Source organism: Falco cherrug, chromosome 2, assembly GCF_023634085.1.
Source record: "Falco cherrug isolate bFalChe1 chromosome 2, bFalChe1.pri, whole genome shotgun sequence".
Taxonomy (NCBI): domain Eukaryota; kingdom Metazoa; phylum Chordata; class Aves; order Falconiformes; family Falconidae; genus Falco; species Falco cherrug.
Window position 1 is genome coordinate 86,412,109 of NC_073698.1, and position 21,256 is coordinate 86,433,364.

Genomic DNA, 21,256 nt, shown 5'->3' on the forward strand with positions numbered 1-21,256 from the left:
ACAGAGACATCCTTTCAGTGTAGGATGGTGGTGCATGGGGGACACAAGGGTCCTGAGGCTGGGGACAGGTGGGTGGGGAGCAGGGAACAGCCTGAGAAACGGAGCGGCTGGAGGAGCTGGGTAGCCAAGGAGGATTGCACAGGGCTCCTGGCAGCCTCTTTGATGCAGTGAGATAATTTAATTTTTAAAAATATTCTGAGGATTCATAGTTTACATTACTAAGTAGAAGCTAAATGAAGTCTTTCTTTGTATGCCCACAGTGAAGAATGCTTTTCTTTAGGGTTTTTTTCTTTCCTTTTTTTTTTTTTTTTTTTTTTCCTTTCTGGTGACAATAAGCCAGCAATAAATTGCAGTCATGTCAGAGTCTGCAACAATGTGTGCTTCAGAAATGGCTCTCCCAGCCCCCTTAGGTTAGGTGCCCTGGCAACGGCCTTGTCTGTCTGCGCAACAGCAGAAAAAAAGGGGATGTTTACTGTTCCCAGCGATAACAGGGGAGATCTCTCCTGCTTTTCAGTTTGAAGTGTGAGTCCTTGGGAATGAGGGTTGGGAGGTGGGGCTTCCCAGCCCAGCTGCTGGCAGCAGCCTAGGTCCCCTTAGCGCAGGCTGCTGCTCCTGCCCTGTTACTCTTCGTCCCCTCAGCACCAACTCATGCTTTCCGTAGTTTTCTTTATGTACAGGAAGGCGCTGATGGTAATTGTTTGGAGAAGGATATTACGGGACTCACCTTTCTTAGGCGGTGCAGGGGGATATAATTTCTGCTTTGAGATTTGAAAGAAAAAATATTTTTAAGTGAGAGCAAAGAGCTTGATCTAATGACCGTTTGAAGACTATATAGTTCTGCCTGGGCTTGGACTGCATCAAAGCAGGCTATATATCCATGAAAAATCGAGTGAATTCGGTACTACTGCAGCATGAAAGCGCTTTTCTTTGAGTTCTGTGATGGGTATGTTTTTTAAGTAAACAGGATAGGGAATTGATATGGACTGAAGGACACACGTGCTGTGTTTTAATCACAGTGGAAAATTATTAATATGCTTTCCTTGTATAGTGTAAATAGGACCTAGGAATTCACATCACTGCCTTGGATGTGTCACTGTGACACTGGGATGTTTAAGAAATGTGATGTGAAAACAGAGTGCAGCTTGGATGAAAATCTCTCTTGCTGTTTCTCAATAAAATTTTGGGTATTTGGTTTTTGGTTATAAACTGCTTTAAGTATGCTTTCTTCTGAGGGTGTATTTGAAATGAAGTACTTGATGTGAAAAACTAGTACAGATGAAGCTAAGGAATAGTAAAATATGTACATTTAATTCACATCTGTATTTTAAACCTTGTTCTATTTCACTTTGACAGAGGAAAGTATTGTGATGTTCTGTGTTGTACAGTCTTCACTTCTAGATTTGTACTTCATCAATAATAAGGCAAGATCAGCCTGGCTTTGACAACCACTTAAATGTGTCCAAATCCAGGGTATTTACACAGACAAATAAAAACTGAAATAGGCGCCTGTTAGTCCTTTTAGGTGGAGTTTGGGTATTGTAAATCCTGTGCCAGGACCCTGATAGTGTCGTTGGCCATAAATGCTGTGATTTGAATTGGTTGGGTAGTTGTTTTGTGAGGGGTGGGTTGGTTTGTTTGTTTGTTTTTAATGTTTAGGAAATGTCAATACTATGTACAAACCGCTATATATAGTTATATAGAGGTCTATATGAAATTAACCTACAAATGCAGTGTTAGAGTTGATGGGCTTGATCTCTTTAGAGAGATTCAGGCAGCCCTTGTTTCTATTCATAGGATATTTCTTCTGCTTTTGGCTCTGACAGGGGAGAGCTGGCCTGAGAGAACTAGCAAATCCATCCTCAAGCTGCTATGCTGTAAATGTCATAAAACAGCAATTCTGGTTTTATTTCAGGAAGATTTTGCGAACCTGTGCCTGACTTTGGGAGGCACTCTTGAAGAGTCCTACAAGTGAACTGCTTTAAAGAACTATTTTAAAATGGTTTTAAGGGATAGGGGGTAGGGAGCAGGAAGATGATGTTTTTCAAGTGTGGATGATATAAAACTGTACGCTAATTCACTTCTGGGTTCATGGCTTTTTATTTTATTACTCTTTGCCACAACACTAAAAACATTGACTAGAGTAGTCAACGCAATCAAGTGTAACGTAAGGGATCGAAGTAATGATCCTTAAGCATTTGCTCCAAGGGCCGAGGCAGATTTAAGCGGTTTGTATCACCCAAAGTTACCTTTATAATAATCCTGTTTCTGGACCATGAAACGGCCCTTGTCTCTGCCACAATTCTTGACTTTTGTTTTCTTACCAGCCAGCAATGGAGAGGACATGAACACACTTGAGTGGAAGACAAGATTGAACAGGGTTTGATCTGACTCCAGGGAGACAGGGCTGCTGTTCATGGCTTGCTCTGCACTTTTAAACTTTAAGAAGTCATAAGAATTCCTCAGTTCAGTTTGTCCAAAATAATATTTACCTAGACTAACATAAAGCTTTCTATCCCATATGAAAAATACCATTAAATTAACAGTGTGGATTTATTTTCTATTAATTTCCTATGCTGCACATAAACAGAATGTAGCTCATCAAAAATGTTACCAGAAATTTCTGCTATATTCTCTGACACTGTCCCAAAAACTTACTACGTTGTTCATGTAAAATCACAATTGTATTTTGGAGCATATTTCACATTATAACATTAATATGTCATAAAGTAATTTTTAAACTGCTCACTGGAAGAGAGGGGAAAAGACGGAAAAATTCAACTCCCAAGTATTGCATGAAGTTGCTAGCACCACCCAACTTCCTATTTGCCCATTGTTTCTGCAAAATAAATACTGAAAAGCAGATGTCTGGAACATAATGAATTTGAATGTCCCCCCATAACAAATTGTTATTTGTAAGCTGGAAAGGGCTTTATGAATTTTACTTCATGATTCACTCTGTTATTACCATAAAAATTGGGAGTTGCACAGAAATGTGTTCAGAAGAAGCATTAATATTCTTTACAGCTTGATCTTGTTGGTTCAGAATCAAACTATATGAATTCAGACTTCTTCCCTTATGTAAAATCTTTAGCTGCTGCCTTTACCGGATTTAGAGAGTATTAAAAAAATGGTAGTAACAGCTCAGGGAACAGTCAAGAACTGTCTGTCCTGTACTGTGTGACCCTGACCAGCTTTTCTCCACGTGGGTTTAAATCTTCATGTAATATAATTCAGAACCAGTTCTGATACATTTTAATGCACCTAATCTCTCTGAGCACAGGTTTTGTACAGCCGGCGAGCTAAGCTCTGGGTAGGCAGCTATTGGGACTGCTGGCAATAGACAGTGACTTAAAATAGATCTTTGGGTGTTACAGAAAGTCTTTCATCGCTGCAACGTTTTCCTTGCAAATTTAAAGCAGCTACAAGTGGAGAGCAGTGCTTTGGGCAGCTGATTCTTATTCTAACTGCAGCTTGCACTGCAGCATTTCCGTACACTTCATGTTTTTGTATTAGAAATGGGATAGTAAAGGGATCCTCTTAAAATTTCTTTGAGGCTTAGAGGACCACTGTAAAAAAGTGTAGTCTGCTAGGCAGGGTAATGGTTTCCCAGTGCAGTTCCTGGCTGATGCTGGCCCATGGAGTGAGCCACAGAAGGTCTCTTCCCAGCCGCTTTACTGCCCTGGCTGCTAGCTGAAAAAAAAGACACATAAATGATCATATTTTTTAAATACGCCTTTCTCTTAGGAGAATTCTAGAATTAATTTAATTCTATTGAATTCGCTAGTGTTCTGCAGCAGAAGGCAGTATCCACTGTTTTGAACAAATTCTGTTGTCAGTGTTGGCTGGACTTTATTATACTTTTGGTTTTCTCTGTATTTTTCTGTGGGGTATTCCTAAATTCTGTAGCTAGATGTAAAAGCAGAGAAGTAGGATTTAATGCAGAAGCCTTCAGAAATACTTCAGTGTGTGAAAACAAAAAAGGTTATTCCATTTCATCTAAGACCTGTAGTGAATACTACATTGTGAGGGTCTTTATCTAAATAATTGTAGATATGTTGCAGTTTGATGGTTTTACCCCAAACGTCCAAAAAGGATGTGTATAACTGTACTAGAAATCCATATATGTGCATCTTAAATGCAGTCATAGGAATCTTTAGATGGTTTCCCAAACTAGTATCTCAAGAAGAAAGTCCTGAACAAAAAATCTCTTCATTTTTAATTAACCAAAGTATAGCAGCAGCATTTTAAGTCAATTTTAATGCAGTGCATTATTCAGGAGATACTCTGGGGTATTTTTTTCTACATCTTTCTTGTGACGAGGGGTTCTGTCTAGGAGACTGCATTTTTCTCAGTTTTCAAATATTGATCAGTTAATTTGTTTGTCAAGATTATAAACAATGTTAGCTTTAAAAAAAAAAACCAAAAACACACAACTAATTGGTTTTCCCTATAGCTCTCTCTGCTTTAGATCAGTTGTAATATTTTTTCTCCATTCGTTGCTGTTTTAGTTAAATAAGGTAGCTAGGTCATACTAAACTCAGATTTTATGAGAAACTAGAAGAATAACTGAGAGCAAGCATAAGAAACCCCAGCACTCAATCCCCTATTCGTCTTGATCCATGTACATGATACATTAATACGTATTATTTATTTATATGCTTCAAATAGGTTTGGAACCACAAAGGAAGACAGTCTGCCTTGTGAAGTTTGAAATACAAAAGACTGGCTCACTAAGGGCTGTATTTGAAAGCCTAGCAAAAAAAGGAAAACTGTGGATTTAAACGTATTCAGCCTATAAATATGCTGTTTCTGTTGGGTAGCATGGAAGAAAATGTCTCAAGGAATTTGAATTAGCACGTAGTGGTGGTTTAGAGAAATGGAGTGGAACAGTATCCCACTTCATTGCTTGGGCTGTTCCCTGTGTGGACGCATCCTCCCTTGCATCCTCCCTGCCCGAGCCCTTTGCTGTTCCCACCTGATCCATTGCCTCGCTTTCAGCACTGAAACCAGCTCCCAGGTTCTCTAACAGGCTTGTGCTGCCTTCACCCCACCCTGCACACCGGGGAGATGTTCCCCCTAAATGTTGACTCCATCACCACTATTTTCCTTAAAATCCCTTTGGATGCTTTTTGCCTTTATTCTGCACTGTTCTGTATAGTGACTAGCCTGCCAGTACAGTATGGCTCCTACCCATGCAGACAGATTGCTGTTGTTCCCTGTTGCCCTGTGTTTCTCATCTCTTTGCTGTTTCTTTTTCCATACCATAGATGCTGCTGGGTAGGGATGATAGACCATTTTTTGGTGCATGCGTGGTGCCTGCTGCAGTGGTATTCAGCTCTGTGACTGAGCTGCCTCAAAGTTAGCATAGAAGAGATACCTGAAATAATCACACTTGTTAGGATGTGATGAGAAGGCAGCAGAGGAATGAGTCTGCTGGGAAGTGTTTATAGGCTCTTCTGCTGTGAGCAAAGAGGCAGAAGTGGGAAGTAATGGAATGTGAGGCTGAATCGATCGTATTCTGTGGGGCAAAACTGTATTGTGTTTGCAAGCAGTGATGGGAAATCTAGAGATGTGGTGGGAGGACAGATTTTGGGGCATCTAAGGAGGAAGAGAGTTTACATTTTCAACAACAGCCTTGAGAAGGGGTTGGAATGATTTCCTTATGCACACATTTTGAAGAAGGGTAAGTATGGTAACAAAGGATGTTAAGAAGAAGGGAATTTTGATCAAAAGATGTGCAGTTTTTAGGGCTTGGATAACACAAACTGTTTTTAAAATAGGTGAGAAGCAGTGCTATGCAGGCTCAGGTAAGAGAGCTGGGAAACGTGAGATCAGGCGTCACAGGTGATCATGTAAGTGGATGATTTTCTCTGTGATAGAGTTCATGGTAGTGCTGTCTATTGTAACAGGGAATAAGAAAGAGACATTTGAAACATTAATAATAGTTTTCAGTTCCTGGCTTGAAGGCAGGATCCTGGAGTTTATTTTGATTTTATTTTTTTAATGGATGGCTGGATGGGAAAAATCTGGAGCATATTGAGGGAAAAGATTTGGAGTAGGCAGGAAGCAAATGGCTTGAACTGTCAATTAGCTGGCAGTAGAGAGATCACTTGTGCTCAGCCCCTGTCTGTCTTCCCCCTGTGTTACAGGCCAACAACAAACCGGAGATCGAAGCGGCCCTCTTCCTCGACTGGATGAGGCTGGAACCACAGTCCATGGTGTGGCTGCCCGTCTTGCACAGGGTGGCTGCTGCTGAGACCGCCAAACACCAAGCAAAGTGTAACATCTGCAAAGAGTGCCCGATTATTGGGTTCAGGTACCAACTCGCTCCCTTTCCGCCATGTGTACTACTGCTTGGTGGATCAAGAGATCTGCTTATTTCTGGGCCAATCATGTGCTCGATTTTACGCATTTGCTTCAGGGAAAAAATAATTGTGATGGGACATGGGGGAGAGTGACACCTAGACTGGGTACGGTGTTGTGAGAGTGGAAAAGGACAAAAATCATCTATCAGTTAAGGGATGGCCCTTCCTCTGTGTCCCAACCTTTCCCTGTCTCAACCTAAGTATTGGTGGATTGCACAACTAAAACAATTAGCTTTACATTCAGTGTGTCGTATACATGCCATTACCTTATCTGAATTGGATCCTAATGAATTGCTTTCTGTCATGGTATAAAGCAAGGGAATGCCTTGAAAATTTGTGGATGTGTAAAGCTACATGTGCATTTCTCAGAGAAAGAATGTTGGTGGTGAAACATTAACCTGGAGTGGGGGAAATGTTGCTGGTCTATTTAAACATCTGGATCAACACCATGGTTACTATGGCAATGAATAAGTCACTGTGGTGTAAAATGGCTGTGTGTTGGTATGCCTGTTGAGAATCCACTTAACGGCTAAGTAAATACTCTCTTTCAATTATGCCTAGACTTGTTTTATCACTTTGCTGCGCAATAGCTGCTTTATATGGTTTCTGTCCTTTTTGTGCACTGTTTTCTTTCACCATTGGCATTTCTCCCTCTGTGGTATCATGTTGTTTACAAAGAGCTTTATGTAATTTTGTTTCTAAAACCTGGAAAGACAACAGCAGTAAGCAGTACCACATAGAAAAATCACTTTGCTCTAACCTGGGAGAGTATGAATGTTGCTTTTATGCATGTAGTGAGGCAGTGCTTTCTGCTATGCAGTTTCACAGGTAGTGGGAAACAGGGGAAATAATGAAGGTACTGCTTTGTGATTTGAAAGTGAGTTTTTCTTCAGTGAGGCTGTTCCTCCAATCAGCTACATTCTTCTCCTTCTGCTTTTATTCCCCTTGAATATTTATACTGGGATATATTATATATTACCAAGGAAGAGCTAGGGATGGGATGTGAGTAGTCCAGCACACTCACAAAGTCTGATTTTCCTGTTCCCAGATACGGTTTATGAACTACTGAATTATTTACATGGTTTTGTATAAATAGCCAAAGACAAGTAGGTGGAATTGAAAAACGCAGCACTTCGAAAATCAGAGGATGGCAAGTGAATGGATAGTCTGTAGTGAGCATCGAGAACTCAGGAAGTGGACACTGGAGCCCTGTGTTTGCATCTAATTTTACTTGACTGATCTCATCTGTCTCTCAAATTTATATAAGAAATCTATTATCATGACAGTAGAATCTGTCTGTCGCAGATTTTTGCTCTGCCTTTGCAAGTCATTGAAACCCTGTGTACGCACTTGACAAAAAGATACTGTACTGGAAGGCTTTCAGAAAGCTAATACTGTGCGCCTCAGTACATGTAAAACAATGTTCTTTTGAGGTCATTGTGACTGAACCGCTTCGTGTACTTGGAACAAGACAACCCTTATGCCTCTGGCTCTTTGAAGCACTTCAGCGTAGCAGATACAACAGTTAGCTGCCTCATAGAGCTGATGAGATTAAATAATAGACCTAAAGTGCATTCGGAGTTTTGCACGGATGGAATGCCATACAGGAAAATTGTTTTGATAGAGGTGCTAGGAAGGACACAAACAAATTCCTGCCTTGTATGCAGCACTTAGGAGTTTGCTAGAGTGACTTGTTGAAGAGGGCATTACTTACTTGAATTTTAGTTCCTTAGGACATTGTGTGTTCAGAATCATGATGAAGAGCAAAAGAACTGAGATTACCATTACAGAGATAAAAGGCATGATGATGTCTTTCATATGTTGAGAGAATGTGTAGAAATCTTCGCTGTTGCCCAATGTTTATTTTTTTTCTGAAGATTCAGATCTTTGATAAACATCTGAGGCAGCAATACTTGTCCCTCGGTGGCAGAGGAGCATTGCCCAGTATTGCATTCTGTGTGAAATCTCAGGGAAGAGAAAGTAATGCAGAAAACTTGACAAGCTGATATGAAGCATTCACATACAGAGCTCTGAAGCTGTGTTCTTCCTGTTTCAGGTATAGGAGTTTAAAGCACTTTAACTATGACATCTGCCAAAGTTGCTTCTTCTCTGGCCGTGTTGCAAAAGGTCATAAAATGCACTATCCCATGGTGGAATACTGCACACCAGTAAGTACCTGTTTTACTGACCCATACTGTCCCTTCTTATGTTGAAAGGAAAGATTTCATTTCCTATGTGCAAGGTAATGGAGCATTTGGGTGGCTTTTCTTTCCCCCCCTATAATTAAATCACCTTTTATACTATACATGCCAGCAATTTCTGATGCTTAGTAAAGGATGCTCCAGTGGTTTGAAGTAAATTGAAGTTCATTGTTTGTACAGTGCTGTGTCGTAATATGTTATTGCATGCTAATGACTTGCTCCATGTTCAGTGCCATAGTTCACTTTATGGATCCTGCAGGAAGCCTTGATTTGTGTGAATATTCATTTGTATCATATGTCGCAATGTTTTCTCTGTATTAGTGTAAGAGTTTTCTTCCTTTCCTCAGCAAGTTGCTGCTTCTCGTTTTCCCTGCAACACTATGATTGCATTTTTAAATTCTTTATTATTTTGTGCTACCTTTCTATTGTATGATCACTTGATGATACAAAATATGAGGGAAGTTCTCAAGGGTAGCAGGTTAGATTTAATTTCTGAAGACTGGAAGCCAGCATGTTCAATGAAGTGCAAATGCACATGTCTTGCATTGAGGGTGGGGTGAGGGTCTTCATCCTTGTTTCACAGCTCCCAAAAGGATCACTTTTGTGTAAATGTTTCTTTCGTACCAGACAGGTGGCAAAGGAAATTCCGTATTACTCTCTCAGTGTGCTCCTTTTTTCTTTTTGGCCACTCATGACCAGTGCTGAAGGGCATAAATTAGAGGATCTCTCAAGTTGTCCTTCTACAATGCAGCATGACTGAGCTTTCAGCTGCCTTTGCTATTGTTTGTGGTGGTCTTGAAGCAGTGTACTCTCTGGTTGTCATCTCTTGGTGTAATGGGATGGTCCCTACGCTTGGGGACCTTTTCATCTGCTGGTCAGATATAAATGGTGAAAAGCATCAAAGCTATATATGGGCTAGCCTCATCAATTCATATGAATGGTCTGTACATCTTTGTGCAAACAAAAAAACACGGCCAAAATGAAATAAAGACTCAGCTTTTCTTGGAAACTTAGGAAAGATAGAGAAAAAAATATCCCCCTAAAATGATACTGTAAAGCAGAACCAGTATTTTTGTTGGGTTTAATTTATTGATACTTTTTTACATTATCTATCAATTTTTACTGTAGCATTTAAATGGCAGTATTTAATCTGAGTCTCTGGAAGGGCAACTAATGTGCATTTACTAGTTTTTTTGTTGGTATTCATTGGCTGCTGCTTTTTAGCATTGTCCCTCAGGGGTTGAGATTACTGGAAAGGGTGATTTGCCTGAAATACAAGTCAGAAGGAAATGCTGGCACTGCCTGGGCAGGTCTGAACAGACTTCTCGATTGCAGGCATTCCTAGAGCAGAATCTCATGATCTGAATTGTAGGGAAATTGAGTGAGCAACCAACTGACTGACCATGTTAGAGCATTCCTTCCAGCTGCAGCTGAATACCTCCTTGCTGAATTGGCTACGAATTTTGCAGTTTGCCACTCTTACTCTTGTTAATGAGCGACATGGGAGATTCATGAATGGTGCATAGAGTGCACAAACCAGCATCTTGCTACTGTTTTCTTAACCTGTTCATAGGATGTGTTTTGAGGAGAGAGAAATGAAAAGGGATTATGAGACACCCCCACAATCTACAGCAACTCATTGCAACATGGGGTCTAGCACATTTCTCCCTAATAATACAGGTTACTAGTAGGAGAACATGGTGGTGAACAGAAAACCTGCAACTGCATCCAGATTGCTGGATCAGAATAAAGAATGCTTCACAGCCAGTACATTTTTATGTGAATCCTGAACTCCAGCAGCCCATGCTAATATGCTGTGCCTGGCTGCACCAGCAGCCAGTTGAATTAGAGAAGGATTAAAGGAGGGGAGGGAGGGCTATGTGTGAATGTGACGCACAGCAAGCCCTGATCTTTTTTTGTGTTGCTGCTATTAGAAAAATAAACCCAAGTACTGTGTGACTGAGCAAGACATCCACTGAAGCTATCATGTCTAGTATGTAATTGTTCTCTAAATGAATGAAAAGAGGTATGCAGGTGGCAGAGCATTTTTTCCTCTTCCTGCAGACAAATCTCTCACCTTAAAAATGCATTTTGGAAGACAGAAGACATGTGATGCCCTCTTTGATATCTCTTTGCAATAGCTAGATGTGCACAATGAAGTGTTTTGATATTTTTATTCCCCCTCCCTCTTACTTCTAGGAAATTTTGGAGCACTGCAGACTTTAATTCTGCTTAGGGGAGATTTAAAAACACATGCTAAATTTCTGAGGGATGTGATGACTTTTCGTGTCCTGCAAAAGGTTGAGGCAGAATAAGGGCAAGGCAATTCCCTAATTTTCATTTAGACAGAAAAATTACAATTATTCCTGAAAGCCATGCAGCTCAATTTATTGTTCAAAGAGGGGTGACTTTTAAAGAGGTTTCAAATAAAGCGTAGAATATAACTTCTAGATTGGAATTTAAACATAGGATCATTTTTGTGTTCGGGTTTAACAAACAGTGACACACCAGCATAAAAACCACCTTGTTAGAAAGGATGCATGTCAAACCAAGATACCTGTCTACAGCTAGTGTTTACAGTTGGGAATGAGGTCTGAGGTGGGGGGTTGGCAAGGCACTTTCTTAAACCAAACTGGGAAGAGTCAGATGGTGGTAAAGTTCTTTTAATGTGAATAAGAACTACTATCTCTTATTAAATAGTTTTGGTTTCAGAATAGTTTTGGAACGTGGGCGACCCAGCTGCCTGTGTATTACTTTGATTTAAGAGAGCTGAGATGCTGAAGCTCCACGGTTTGTTCCTTGTAACCCAGTTCTACTAAGAGTTTTGTTTTGGATGAATTTACTCTGAAAATCATATGTAATAAACCAACTGTGGATAAATCAGAAAGCTTGGCTGAAAATAGCCTCCATTTATCAACTTGTCCACATAATAATCACATTTTCTTTGCCTTTCTTGTGCTCCTTGAACATTTTTTAAATGGCAGTTTTATTGTATGAGAGCTGTGTGGTGCTTCTAGTTGTCACTAGAAGACATATTTTCTTCTTGGGATTCTTGTGCTGCCAGTAGATCGGGATGTTTCCATGCAAAGCCACCATTTTACTGGTTGGTTGTCATGCAGACTGTTCAGAGGAACAAGGCGGGGATAACATCCCCAGGAAGGTCAAAGCAAAAAATGTTTTATTGTTAATTTTACCTGAAAACACTTAATCCAAATTACCGTCAAATGCAATGGAAAGTGTTCACAATATTGAAAATAGACAAGGCAGGAATAAATGGTTATAAATGACACAGGTGAGCACACTGGACAGAAAGCTATGTTTAGTCGATTTATAACAAGACTAAATATGAAAAATATTTCTCTGTTCCTGACAGATGTCCTCTGTGGGCTCTCCTGATGCTGACCTGGTTAGGAGCTCTCCTAGCAGGCATTGCAGATGGCGTTCAGCAGAGGGAATTCCCTCCTGCTGAGGCATGCAAGGCCGCCACAGTAAATCCCCTTTCTGGAGTCCTCTGGGTCGTCTGGGCGTACTTAATCCCTCCCTTCCCAAAATGTTTTTACTTTGGAGGTATTGAGGAAGTTATATCTAATATTACTGAGCATTATCTCAGTTTCTTGAAAGTACAGATGCTGCTGTACTGGATTATAGGTTCTGCTGTGTCACTTCTCTGCCAGTCCTTGCTCACACCAAATTTTCCTACCAAACTGACTGGAAAGAGGGCTAAATTATTTCCAGCTTTAAATGGAGCCTGTAGGTGTCGTCAGTACAGGGATAGTATTTGTCCTTTCCGTTAATGCATTTCAGTCTTTCTGCAGATTATTTTTCAGGGCATCCTTAATTTTTCTACCCAGGCCCTCATTAAAAATCTATACTTCTGTGTTTCAGCAGTTCTTTGAAGGTTGGCTTGACTGATAGGTCCCAGCACCTCCTTCCTCTCTAAACAGAAGGCATAGAACTCATTAGAAAATGTCAGAAAGATTAACTTTTCCCTCATTTCTTTCCTTCAGATGAGATACACTGGAGAAGCAGTATCATTATGTGGGTCAGGAAGAACTTACTTTACTGTAGAAGAGCAGTATTTCAGGGTCAAGTGTCTCTGTGAGGTGCAGACAAAGGAGGGAGTGCTGCCTGACTACAGTAACTGAAGTCTTCCATTAAAATTCTTCAGAAAATTGCCTGACTCTTAATCAGGCTCACAAGAAGTCTTGCATCTTCCCAGCAGGCATCCTTTGAACTCTTACTGGCTCATTCTGGTGTTTAGGAAACTTAATTCCACTTTGTGCTCCTCTGCTGGTCTCTACAGCAGCAAGGAAAGCTGACTACAGGCAAGAGAGTAGAAAACTGTGCAAATTGTACTGTCCTCAGGGTACTGATCTTAAGTGCCTGCTAGGTTCAGATTAAACAGGTGGAGGAAGACATAACTGATCTAAGAGTTTTCAGTAGCTCTCGCCTGCTTTTTGTTTCTCTTTGATCAAAATATTAATGGCAGAGTAGGCTGAGAATGGAAACTGGAAAGAAGGCATACTGAGAGTACTGGTCTGACTTTCGTGGACTGACGAGTCCATGAGATGTAGATGACGAGTGTGCAGTAAGAGTCAGGATCCAGGCAGTGAAGCAGCTAGTTGGACACACAGACCAGCTGTGTATCCTCCATTACAGCCATTTTAGTGCTGAACAAAAAGCAGCCAGAGTCCCATGAGTCAGGTGAAGAAATGACAAATTCTTGTCCAATTATTGCTTGTCCTCTTGAAACCACCTGAGACTAGGCATGAGCCCATCAGGGGGTTTTGGAGCTTCCCTTTTTCCTCCTTCCTCCCCACTAGCAGTGTTGCTGTATAGTAAATTGTAAGGTGACGGTGATAAGTAAATAAAATATGCAGTTTGGGAGGCCGGGCGTTTGGTAGCTCTGCTTGGTGTGGCCACAGCTCTTCCAAGAGACCCAGAAAAGGAAGAGGCAACTGAAAAACTGTAATAACCTCATGAAAGATGATTTCATTGTGATTTGTGGCTTTCAGACAACTTCGGGAGAAGATGTCCGTGACTTCGCCAAGGTACTAAAAAACAAATTTCGAACAAAAAGATATTTTGCAAAGCACCCACGAATGGGCTACCTGCCTGTGCAAACTGTCTTGGAGGGAGACAACATGGAAACGTGAGTAGCTCTCAAGTGTCTAAATAGCAATTCATTTGGTATGCTCTGGTGAGCTCCCCAGCTGGTGCCAATTCCCTTCACTTCCTAAATGCATAAAGCCTCTTCATGTCTTTCATTTCTGTTAACCTTGGCTGGCAGGAAAACACAAGCTGGGATTCCAATTGCCATTGTCTTTATCAGTTTTCTCCTGTCCTCGTACAGGAACTTACAACTTCAGTTAGCAAAAGAAAAATACTTGCCATGTTACGGACAGCCTTATAAACTTTTACGTTTGATATGGCAATTTGGAGATGAATGATCTCTTCATTAATTTTTTATTTTCTTCCAAATGGGTTACTTTCTGTGGTTTTATTTTTTTAATGCAGCTACTGTGTTTGCAAGCTTCCCAGCTGATTTCTTCTTTTCTCACCCTATGTATTTAGTCTTACTAAATGACTTTGATGTCTTTATTGGGAAAAAGAGCAATAGTGATGCACATGGAGAAATCAATGAGTTAACCCACCTCCTTTTCGTTTTTTTGGGTTTTTTTACAAGTTCAATGAGTTGTTTAATGGCAATTGCACGCAGCTTGTTCTCTCTCTCTCTCTCTCTCTCTCTCTCTGATTTCAATTTTTTCCTCTTTTTGGTTGGTTGCTCTGCACAGTCATTCATGTTGGTCTGTTAAGATTTCTGTTTTTTAGTTGTGATTATTTTTTCTTTAAACCTTTCTGTAGTTATTTTGCTGCTGAGTTTCTTCTGCCTCTATCTTCACCTCCTCATTTTTTGTCTTGCAGTCCTGTTACTCTGATCAACTTCTGGCCAGTAGATTCTGCGTGAGTACTTTTGCTGGAGTGTGCTGCTGCTGCTACTGCTGCTACGTTCCCTCACTTTTTTGTTTGTTTCTTTGTTTAGTTTTGCATAAGTTCATTTCCTTCTTTCTTTATGGTTATTTTCTTTGGTGCACTCTGTGAAGGAATATTTTGATCCCAAATGAGTAGAATGGGATAAATCCAGGAATTCCCAGCAGTCATGGATTGTGTACTGTATACTCTTTCTGGAGTATGTATTTTCATCAAATTAACAGGGATTTTGGTGCAGTCTTACTAATGCTTTTGAGAGTTTGTCATTTAAAAGCCTGTGTTTCTGAATGTGTCAATTCCTCTGAATGTATTCTTAAATGCTTTTTGAAAGATAGAAATTGAACTTGATGGATTTAATTCAGTGTCAGGAATGACATTGTTTTGTATATAAAGCTATAATTTGGTTTTACGCGCAACCATGCACACTCATACACTCATATGCCCCAATTAATCCAAAGCTCAATGAGTATTTTATTAGTTCTTTAGGTACAGTAAGATTTGTCAAGACAGGTTGAAATGGGGAAATGTTTACTGTATTTTTTTTCTGAAGTTAAAAAACAGGATTTTTCAGCTATGAAATGGATTTTCATTCTTGCACCATTCCTGCACGTGCATTGTCTTATTGTTGTAGTAATACCCTCAGCATAAACTAAAGATATATATACTTACCATTGTGGCATTTGCTACTACCAGTGTTACATGGATGATTTTAGAATAATGTTAAATAAGGATTATTTTTAATTTGCATATTGGTAACTAATGAGAAACTAATAAATAGAATTTTATATATTTCTATATGGTCAAATGTATATGGCTTGCACCTTCATTGAATTTTTGGTAGAATAAACAATAGTGAAATGTATACATTGGAATGTTGATTTTATAATTTTCATTTGGAGCACTAACCATTGGGAAGTCAAGTGCTCTACCTGTAGGAAGTTTAAGCAACTAAGAAACACATCATGTACTGCAGACTTCATATGGTTGAGAATTCTCTCACAAAAAACACCAAAAGGCTGAAGCCAGACTGAAATAGAAGGGATTTGAACTTCAGGATGCACTTTCGTTTGCAAATGCATCTGGGGATGATTGCAGCATACTATATACTCAACTGTGGATCTGGATTTCTTACCCTTTAGAACAATTGGAAAGTTAAAAGTAACATTTTAAGAAAGCTAGGATAATACGGAATGTCATTGTTGTGTCTGACGTAACATGAAATTAAGCTGCCATAACATGCTTAACTTACAGTAATAATATTATGGTATGCCTACACCAATAGCTTCACACTGAAGGTTTGGTGTTGTATGCTACAGGATTTTAACCTTGTATGTAATCCTAAGAAAACTTGAGAAATACTGAGGAGCAGGATTTGTATGGAGAGGTTGCACCTTTTATCAGACCAACTCGTGTGTCTTCCTGAGCACAATCATTCCCTCTGGTCTGACAAGAAAGCAGATAATTAAAAAATGAATAGTGACTGGAAAGAATTGCTTTTCATTTTGTTCTGCTTTGTTCCTTTCCTTTGTGCTAGACCACCAGGCTTTTACAACACGAATTACTGAGCTACCCAGGTTTAAAGCTGTTTCTCAGTTACAGGACTGAATCCAACTTCAGTAGTCAAACCTCTTACTCTGGTTATCATAAAACTTTCCCATGTTTTCTAAGATCTTGCCTTTTTCTGGTGCTTTCATGCCAGCTTTCTTGTAATCTTCAGAGTACTCCAGAAGAGCATAACCTGCCAGCATTCAGCAATGCTAGTGCTATCCTGACATGAACATGTGGTATACATGGAACTGTTTGTAAATACACGTGAATATAGTTTTTGATAGAAGTTAGTGATTCTGACTCCTTACTATCCAGTATTTTGCACAGAAACTCAGCTTGCCAGGCATTAAAGGGACAGCTCACACTTTTTGTGAGAATTTGTGTCTTTTTACTTGGACGTCTGTGGTACTAATAGAAATTTCTTGATTTTGTGCTTTCAAAAAGCATCAACTGAAACGCTGAGCAGCAAGAAAAGTGCCTTCATTGAGCCAGCCAGGTCTCCAGGGGTGCAGGGAATTACAGGAGGTGGTATTTGCCACTCGATCAGCTCTTGACTTGACTGGAATTACCCAGGCTGTTCTTGCAGATCCCAGCTTGAGCAATGCAGCTGTGGAACCCTTGTAAAAGGGATGTTTATCTTGGCAAAATATGGGCTATGTGTCTCAGCCTTCTTGCTAACTGTACATACTGATTAGGTGGGCTAAATGTGTGTGCTCAGAAAGGAAGGACAGTTATCTGTAGCACATATGGTCATCTAGGAGTATGTCTGTGCAACAGCCTGCAGTGCAGCACAGTTGTTCTCAGGCTTGCTCAGGTGCTGGCAAAAATGTACCTCTGAGCAGCTAAATTCAGCAGTGCTGCTCAACAGGTGTGCTTTCTTATGCAAACTTTTAAATAGTTGTTTGAGGTAGATCTCTACTGCAGTATGTTCTGAAGTGGAGACAAACCTTGAAATGTGGCATCATCCCCTGCCTGCAGTGGATGGAGAGGCAGAATCAGCTTCAAGTTACACAACACTGCGTTGTCCTTAAAATATATGTTTATTACATACCTTGTTATTTCTGAAGTTGAAACTTAGTTTCAAGTCACAAAGTACATGATCATGCAGTCAGGCCCGTCTTTTGCCTTGCGCTACTGCCAAAAGGGACATCTCTTCATTACCCAGTTGGTCCCAACCAGGTGTTGTCCTTTCCTTTCTACTGGTGCAAATACATGTGCAGTGCCAGGGTAAGAGGGACTAAGAGAATGATCCAGTTCAAAACTAAAGCTACTTTTAACACAGGTTTCCCAGCCTATGCACAGTATTAGCAGCGACGGTTGTGTGTGTGTGTTGAAACTAAGACCTTTTCTTTCATTGATAGTACCAGCCTAGACCAGTTTAACATCTACTATATGTCAAACAAATAAAAAAAATTGGGATAGCATCAATTTATCAGAAAGCCATTGTTACCTTGCTCCATAATCCACTGCTCTAAATGAACTGCATCCTTTTCATCTCCCTTCCCTTCAGAGTAGATGTTACTACACAAAATAGGATATCAAGTTGCAGAGAAGCAATTGCCTGTCCACCTGAATCTGTGTTGTACTGAGGAACTCTGTGAACTGAGTATTTATCCTCCGGTGTGCTGTGGTAATGTTTGAATATGTGATGAGTTAAAGTACAGTAGGAGGCCAAAGCTCATTTCAGACAAAACGAGATTTGTGATACTTGCCCTGTGATGTCTTAAAGAAAAACACTTTGCTGTTCTGTGAGAAGAGACATCAATGATGATGAATTTTGTGTGTTCAGCGTACAGCTCTATGAATTCAGAAGGATCCTCATTTTCTAGAGCCCTTTGCAGGCTGAGTAGAAAACTGGAAGGTGACCAATCTAGTAGATTTACTGCAGGATTATCAAACTACAAACACAGGAGCATTACAAACCAACCAAAGATTATTACAGTTTTGGTTTATAACCAGTAAGTACAAAACTTGCCTGCTCTTGCACAGCAGTGCAATCCCCATTGGGCCGACCCACAGTATCCAACAATTTAAAATGGGGCAAAAGGGCTTCCTCAGTCAGAAGTTCCAGGAGAGTCAGCAGAGACAGAATGAAGTTGAAATTTAGCTAAATAGGAGATCGCTGTACAATTTGGGAAGCTGCATCATTTCTTGTGATTCCAGCACCACCTGATGCATGTAGATTGGCAAATTCCCACACAGCAGCAAACGTGCTCTCTGAACTGTGTAGGCAACATAATTCATGAGGCTGTAAGAAACAATACTCTGACAAAAGTCCCATGAATTGTTTTCATCAACAAGACAGTGACGAGGACTTCATATGGTCTGATTTGTGAGGCAGAAAACCCAAAATAGTTGTCAGTGCCCTCCTGTATGACACACTGATCTGTGGTTTAGATTGCAACTCTGGAAAGATGGTAGGCAAAATCATCAGTGTCTGCAGTGTGTTATTAAAGACTCGTTTCAGACATTTTATGTTTCTTGTATTTATTTCGAGTTGTTTGTGGAGTGGTCCTTAAAGTTAAGTGGGATGTGCTGGAAGCAGGCACTGGAGCAGGGCAGGAGGCAGAGGAGAGGTTCCCGGCAGGGCTTTCACAACCAGCACAGGGCTGTGTGTAAAACAGGATTGTCAATGGAGAGGGCAGATGTGAAGGGAAAACTGGGGCAAAAGCTCTTCTGTAAATCCTTCGGAAAAGGGCTCTTTGGGGGTTGGTGTGATGAAGAGTCGTTGCAACAGACGGATTGTAAAATGGTCGAAGTCCCTGGTGTGGTACCACAAAACATGGCACTGATGGCTTGAGAAGGCACACACAGCACCTGGAGTTTAAACTTGCTGTTTATCAAACATAGTGTAAACATAAGGCATAGAGATGTGAGGTTATAGGCATAGCTAAGTGTTTTTTTTACTTTTAAAGGGGTATTGTTTGTGATTAATCAGTGTTTTCTGCCTTATAGGCCTGCCTCGTCCCCTCAGCTTTCACACGATGATACTCATTCACGCATTGAACATTATGCTAGCAGGTATGAGACCAGCTGGACATTAGGCAGATCTTTCTCTAAACAGTCATTTTAAAAAAAAATATGCCAAAGGCTAGCTGCAACCTGAGCGCTTCTTAAAGAAACATAGGGTTTGGGGTCTTGTTTTCCAGGCTCCTGGATGCAGAACATTGTCCATGGTTGCTGTTAAACAGCCTGTCAACCAACCTGCGTGCCAAAGCACCTGTGTGGTCAGAAGTGGCCTTTAGATACTGTGGGGTCTTCTTTAAGCTGTGCATTCAAGTTACTGACTTTTTAATAGGGTGTGGTGTAGCAATAGGACAAGGGGTAACGGTTTTAAAGAGGGCAGATTCAGACTAGATATAAGGAAGAAGTTTTCTATGTGGGTGTTGAGACACTGGAACATGTTGCCCAGAGAAGTGGTAGATGCCCCATCCCTGGAAACATTCAAGGTCACGTTGGACAGGGCTCTGAGCAACCTACTAGTTGAAGATGTCCCTGGTCATTGAAGGGGGTTGATCTACATGATCTTTAAAGGTCCCTTCCAACCCAAACCATTCTGTGATTCTATGATTCTACGTAGGGTTTTATTTTTAATATGGACCCTGCTGTAATCATACAAATCAGAAGAGCAGAAACCTCCAAACTATGTGAATCTCAAGTGCTGTTTTAATGTTAAGTAATTTATCTTGTGGAATACTACAAACAGGACTTTTCTTTGATTTGGAGGATTAAAATAGCGGTATATCACTGCTTTAGTTCACTTCTCTGGCTTTCATACTGCTCTTAAGAATCAAAAAGTGGGTTAATTGCACGAATATGACAAATTTTTTCCACCAGGAGGGTAAATTTGCAGGGGCTGAGGTAATGAAGTATAGTTATTCCAACCTCCTCTTTCTCTCCCCCAAAATCACTTGATCGGGAGAGGTATTTCTGAATTATGCAAGACATTTAGGAGGGGCTGAGTATTGAAAACAAATGAGAAATGACTGATAGTTACAGTTCTGATGTTGACATTGCCAGGTACAAAGCAATTTGTGTAATCCCCTGGCATCTTAAGGCCTTTTCTTGATTGTGGAATTAATTAATCATGAGGAGTGGAATATAACCTCAGAAAAAGGGTTGAAAACCCTGAAGTGAGTTTAGCCAGGTCATTGTAACAAAGAAACAATCCTTTGCAATAGCTTATTGCAAAACTTTTCGGTAATCAGCAGTGAGTGTAAATTAATTTGAGTTTCAAATTCATCAAAAACATCATGCTCTTTAAGTCTTTCAGGAATATTAGAGCAAATAAAGTTTCTGGAAAACACATTTGATTTTAATGAGTCTTGTTTATTTTTCCACAGGCTAGCAGAAATGGAGAACACCAATGGTTCTTATCTAAATGACAGTATTTCACCTAATGAGAGCATGTAAGTAGGCTGTTTCAGTATTTTTGACCTGTGTTTTCTTGTGACAGTTAATAACTTACAATGAAATTCTGTAGTGCTGAACTTGCATGGCCATGTACCACATCTGGTTCAATTTAATGATGAAGTCATGTTCTTGCAGTTTGTATTATAGTGTCTAGATTTGTGGCTTACAGCTTAATACCAAGTTTACGCAACAGATGATTGATACCTTCAAAATCAAAGTTACTAATTTCCTCAAAAAAAATACTGATTTATTCAGCAAATAGTTCCCATATTACTGGAAAAAACGCTCATCATCTGATGTGTTTTAAGGACAAAGATAAAAAGATAACCCTTCTATCCATACAGCAAACTTAATCATGGTTAGATTCCTGTAAGCCAGAAAACATTGTGGGAAAAATGTCATTCAAAGGGTTAGTGGGGTTGAATATAAATCTTTGGTCTAGAAACACCTGAAATACATTGCAGGTGTAAGCCAGGAGGGACTATTTTCACTGTGAAATAGTAGTAGTAATACACTTCGAGTTCAACAGATACTGGCAAGCATTCATTGTACTACTTTAAATGTAAAATCATAAATAAGTTTTCATTTTAAAAAGGTAGTTCAATCTAACTTCACTCTGAGACCTTTTTGTGGTTTTCTGACATACTTCTCATAATTTTTTGATCTTGTTCATTCTCTGAATGAAAAGATGTAGAACTAGAAAACTAACTGTGAGTAATATCTCTGAAAACAGGATAG

At 40.0% G+C, this 21,256-nt stretch overlaps 1 protein-coding gene across 20 annotated transcripts in view; it reads left to right on the forward strand.

The window, feature by feature from the left end:
• DMD (dystrophin) overlaps positions 1–21,256 on the forward strand; it is a 1,162,157-nt gene that overhangs the window by 1,111,530 nt on the left and 29,371 nt on the right. For 16 of the 20 annotated variants that reach the window (XM_055701082.1, XM_055701084.1, XM_055701085.1 and 13 more), the window contains 6 exons: positions 6,150–6,316; positions 8,422–8,533; positions 13,582–13,718; positions 14,492–14,530; positions 19,061–19,126; positions 20,449–20,514. In XM_055701082.1, coding sequence (XP_055557057.1) covers positions 6,150–6,316; positions 8,422–8,533; positions 13,582–13,718; positions 14,492–14,530; positions 19,061–19,126; positions 20,449–20,514 — 587 coding nt within the window. The remainder of the gene's footprint in view (positions 1–6,149; positions 6,317–8,421; positions 8,534–13,581; positions 13,719–14,491; positions 14,531–19,060; positions 19,127–20,448; positions 20,515–21,256) is intronic. The other 4 variants (XM_055701083.1, XM_055701095.1, XM_055701093.1 and 1 more) reach the window with 2 other exon arrangements.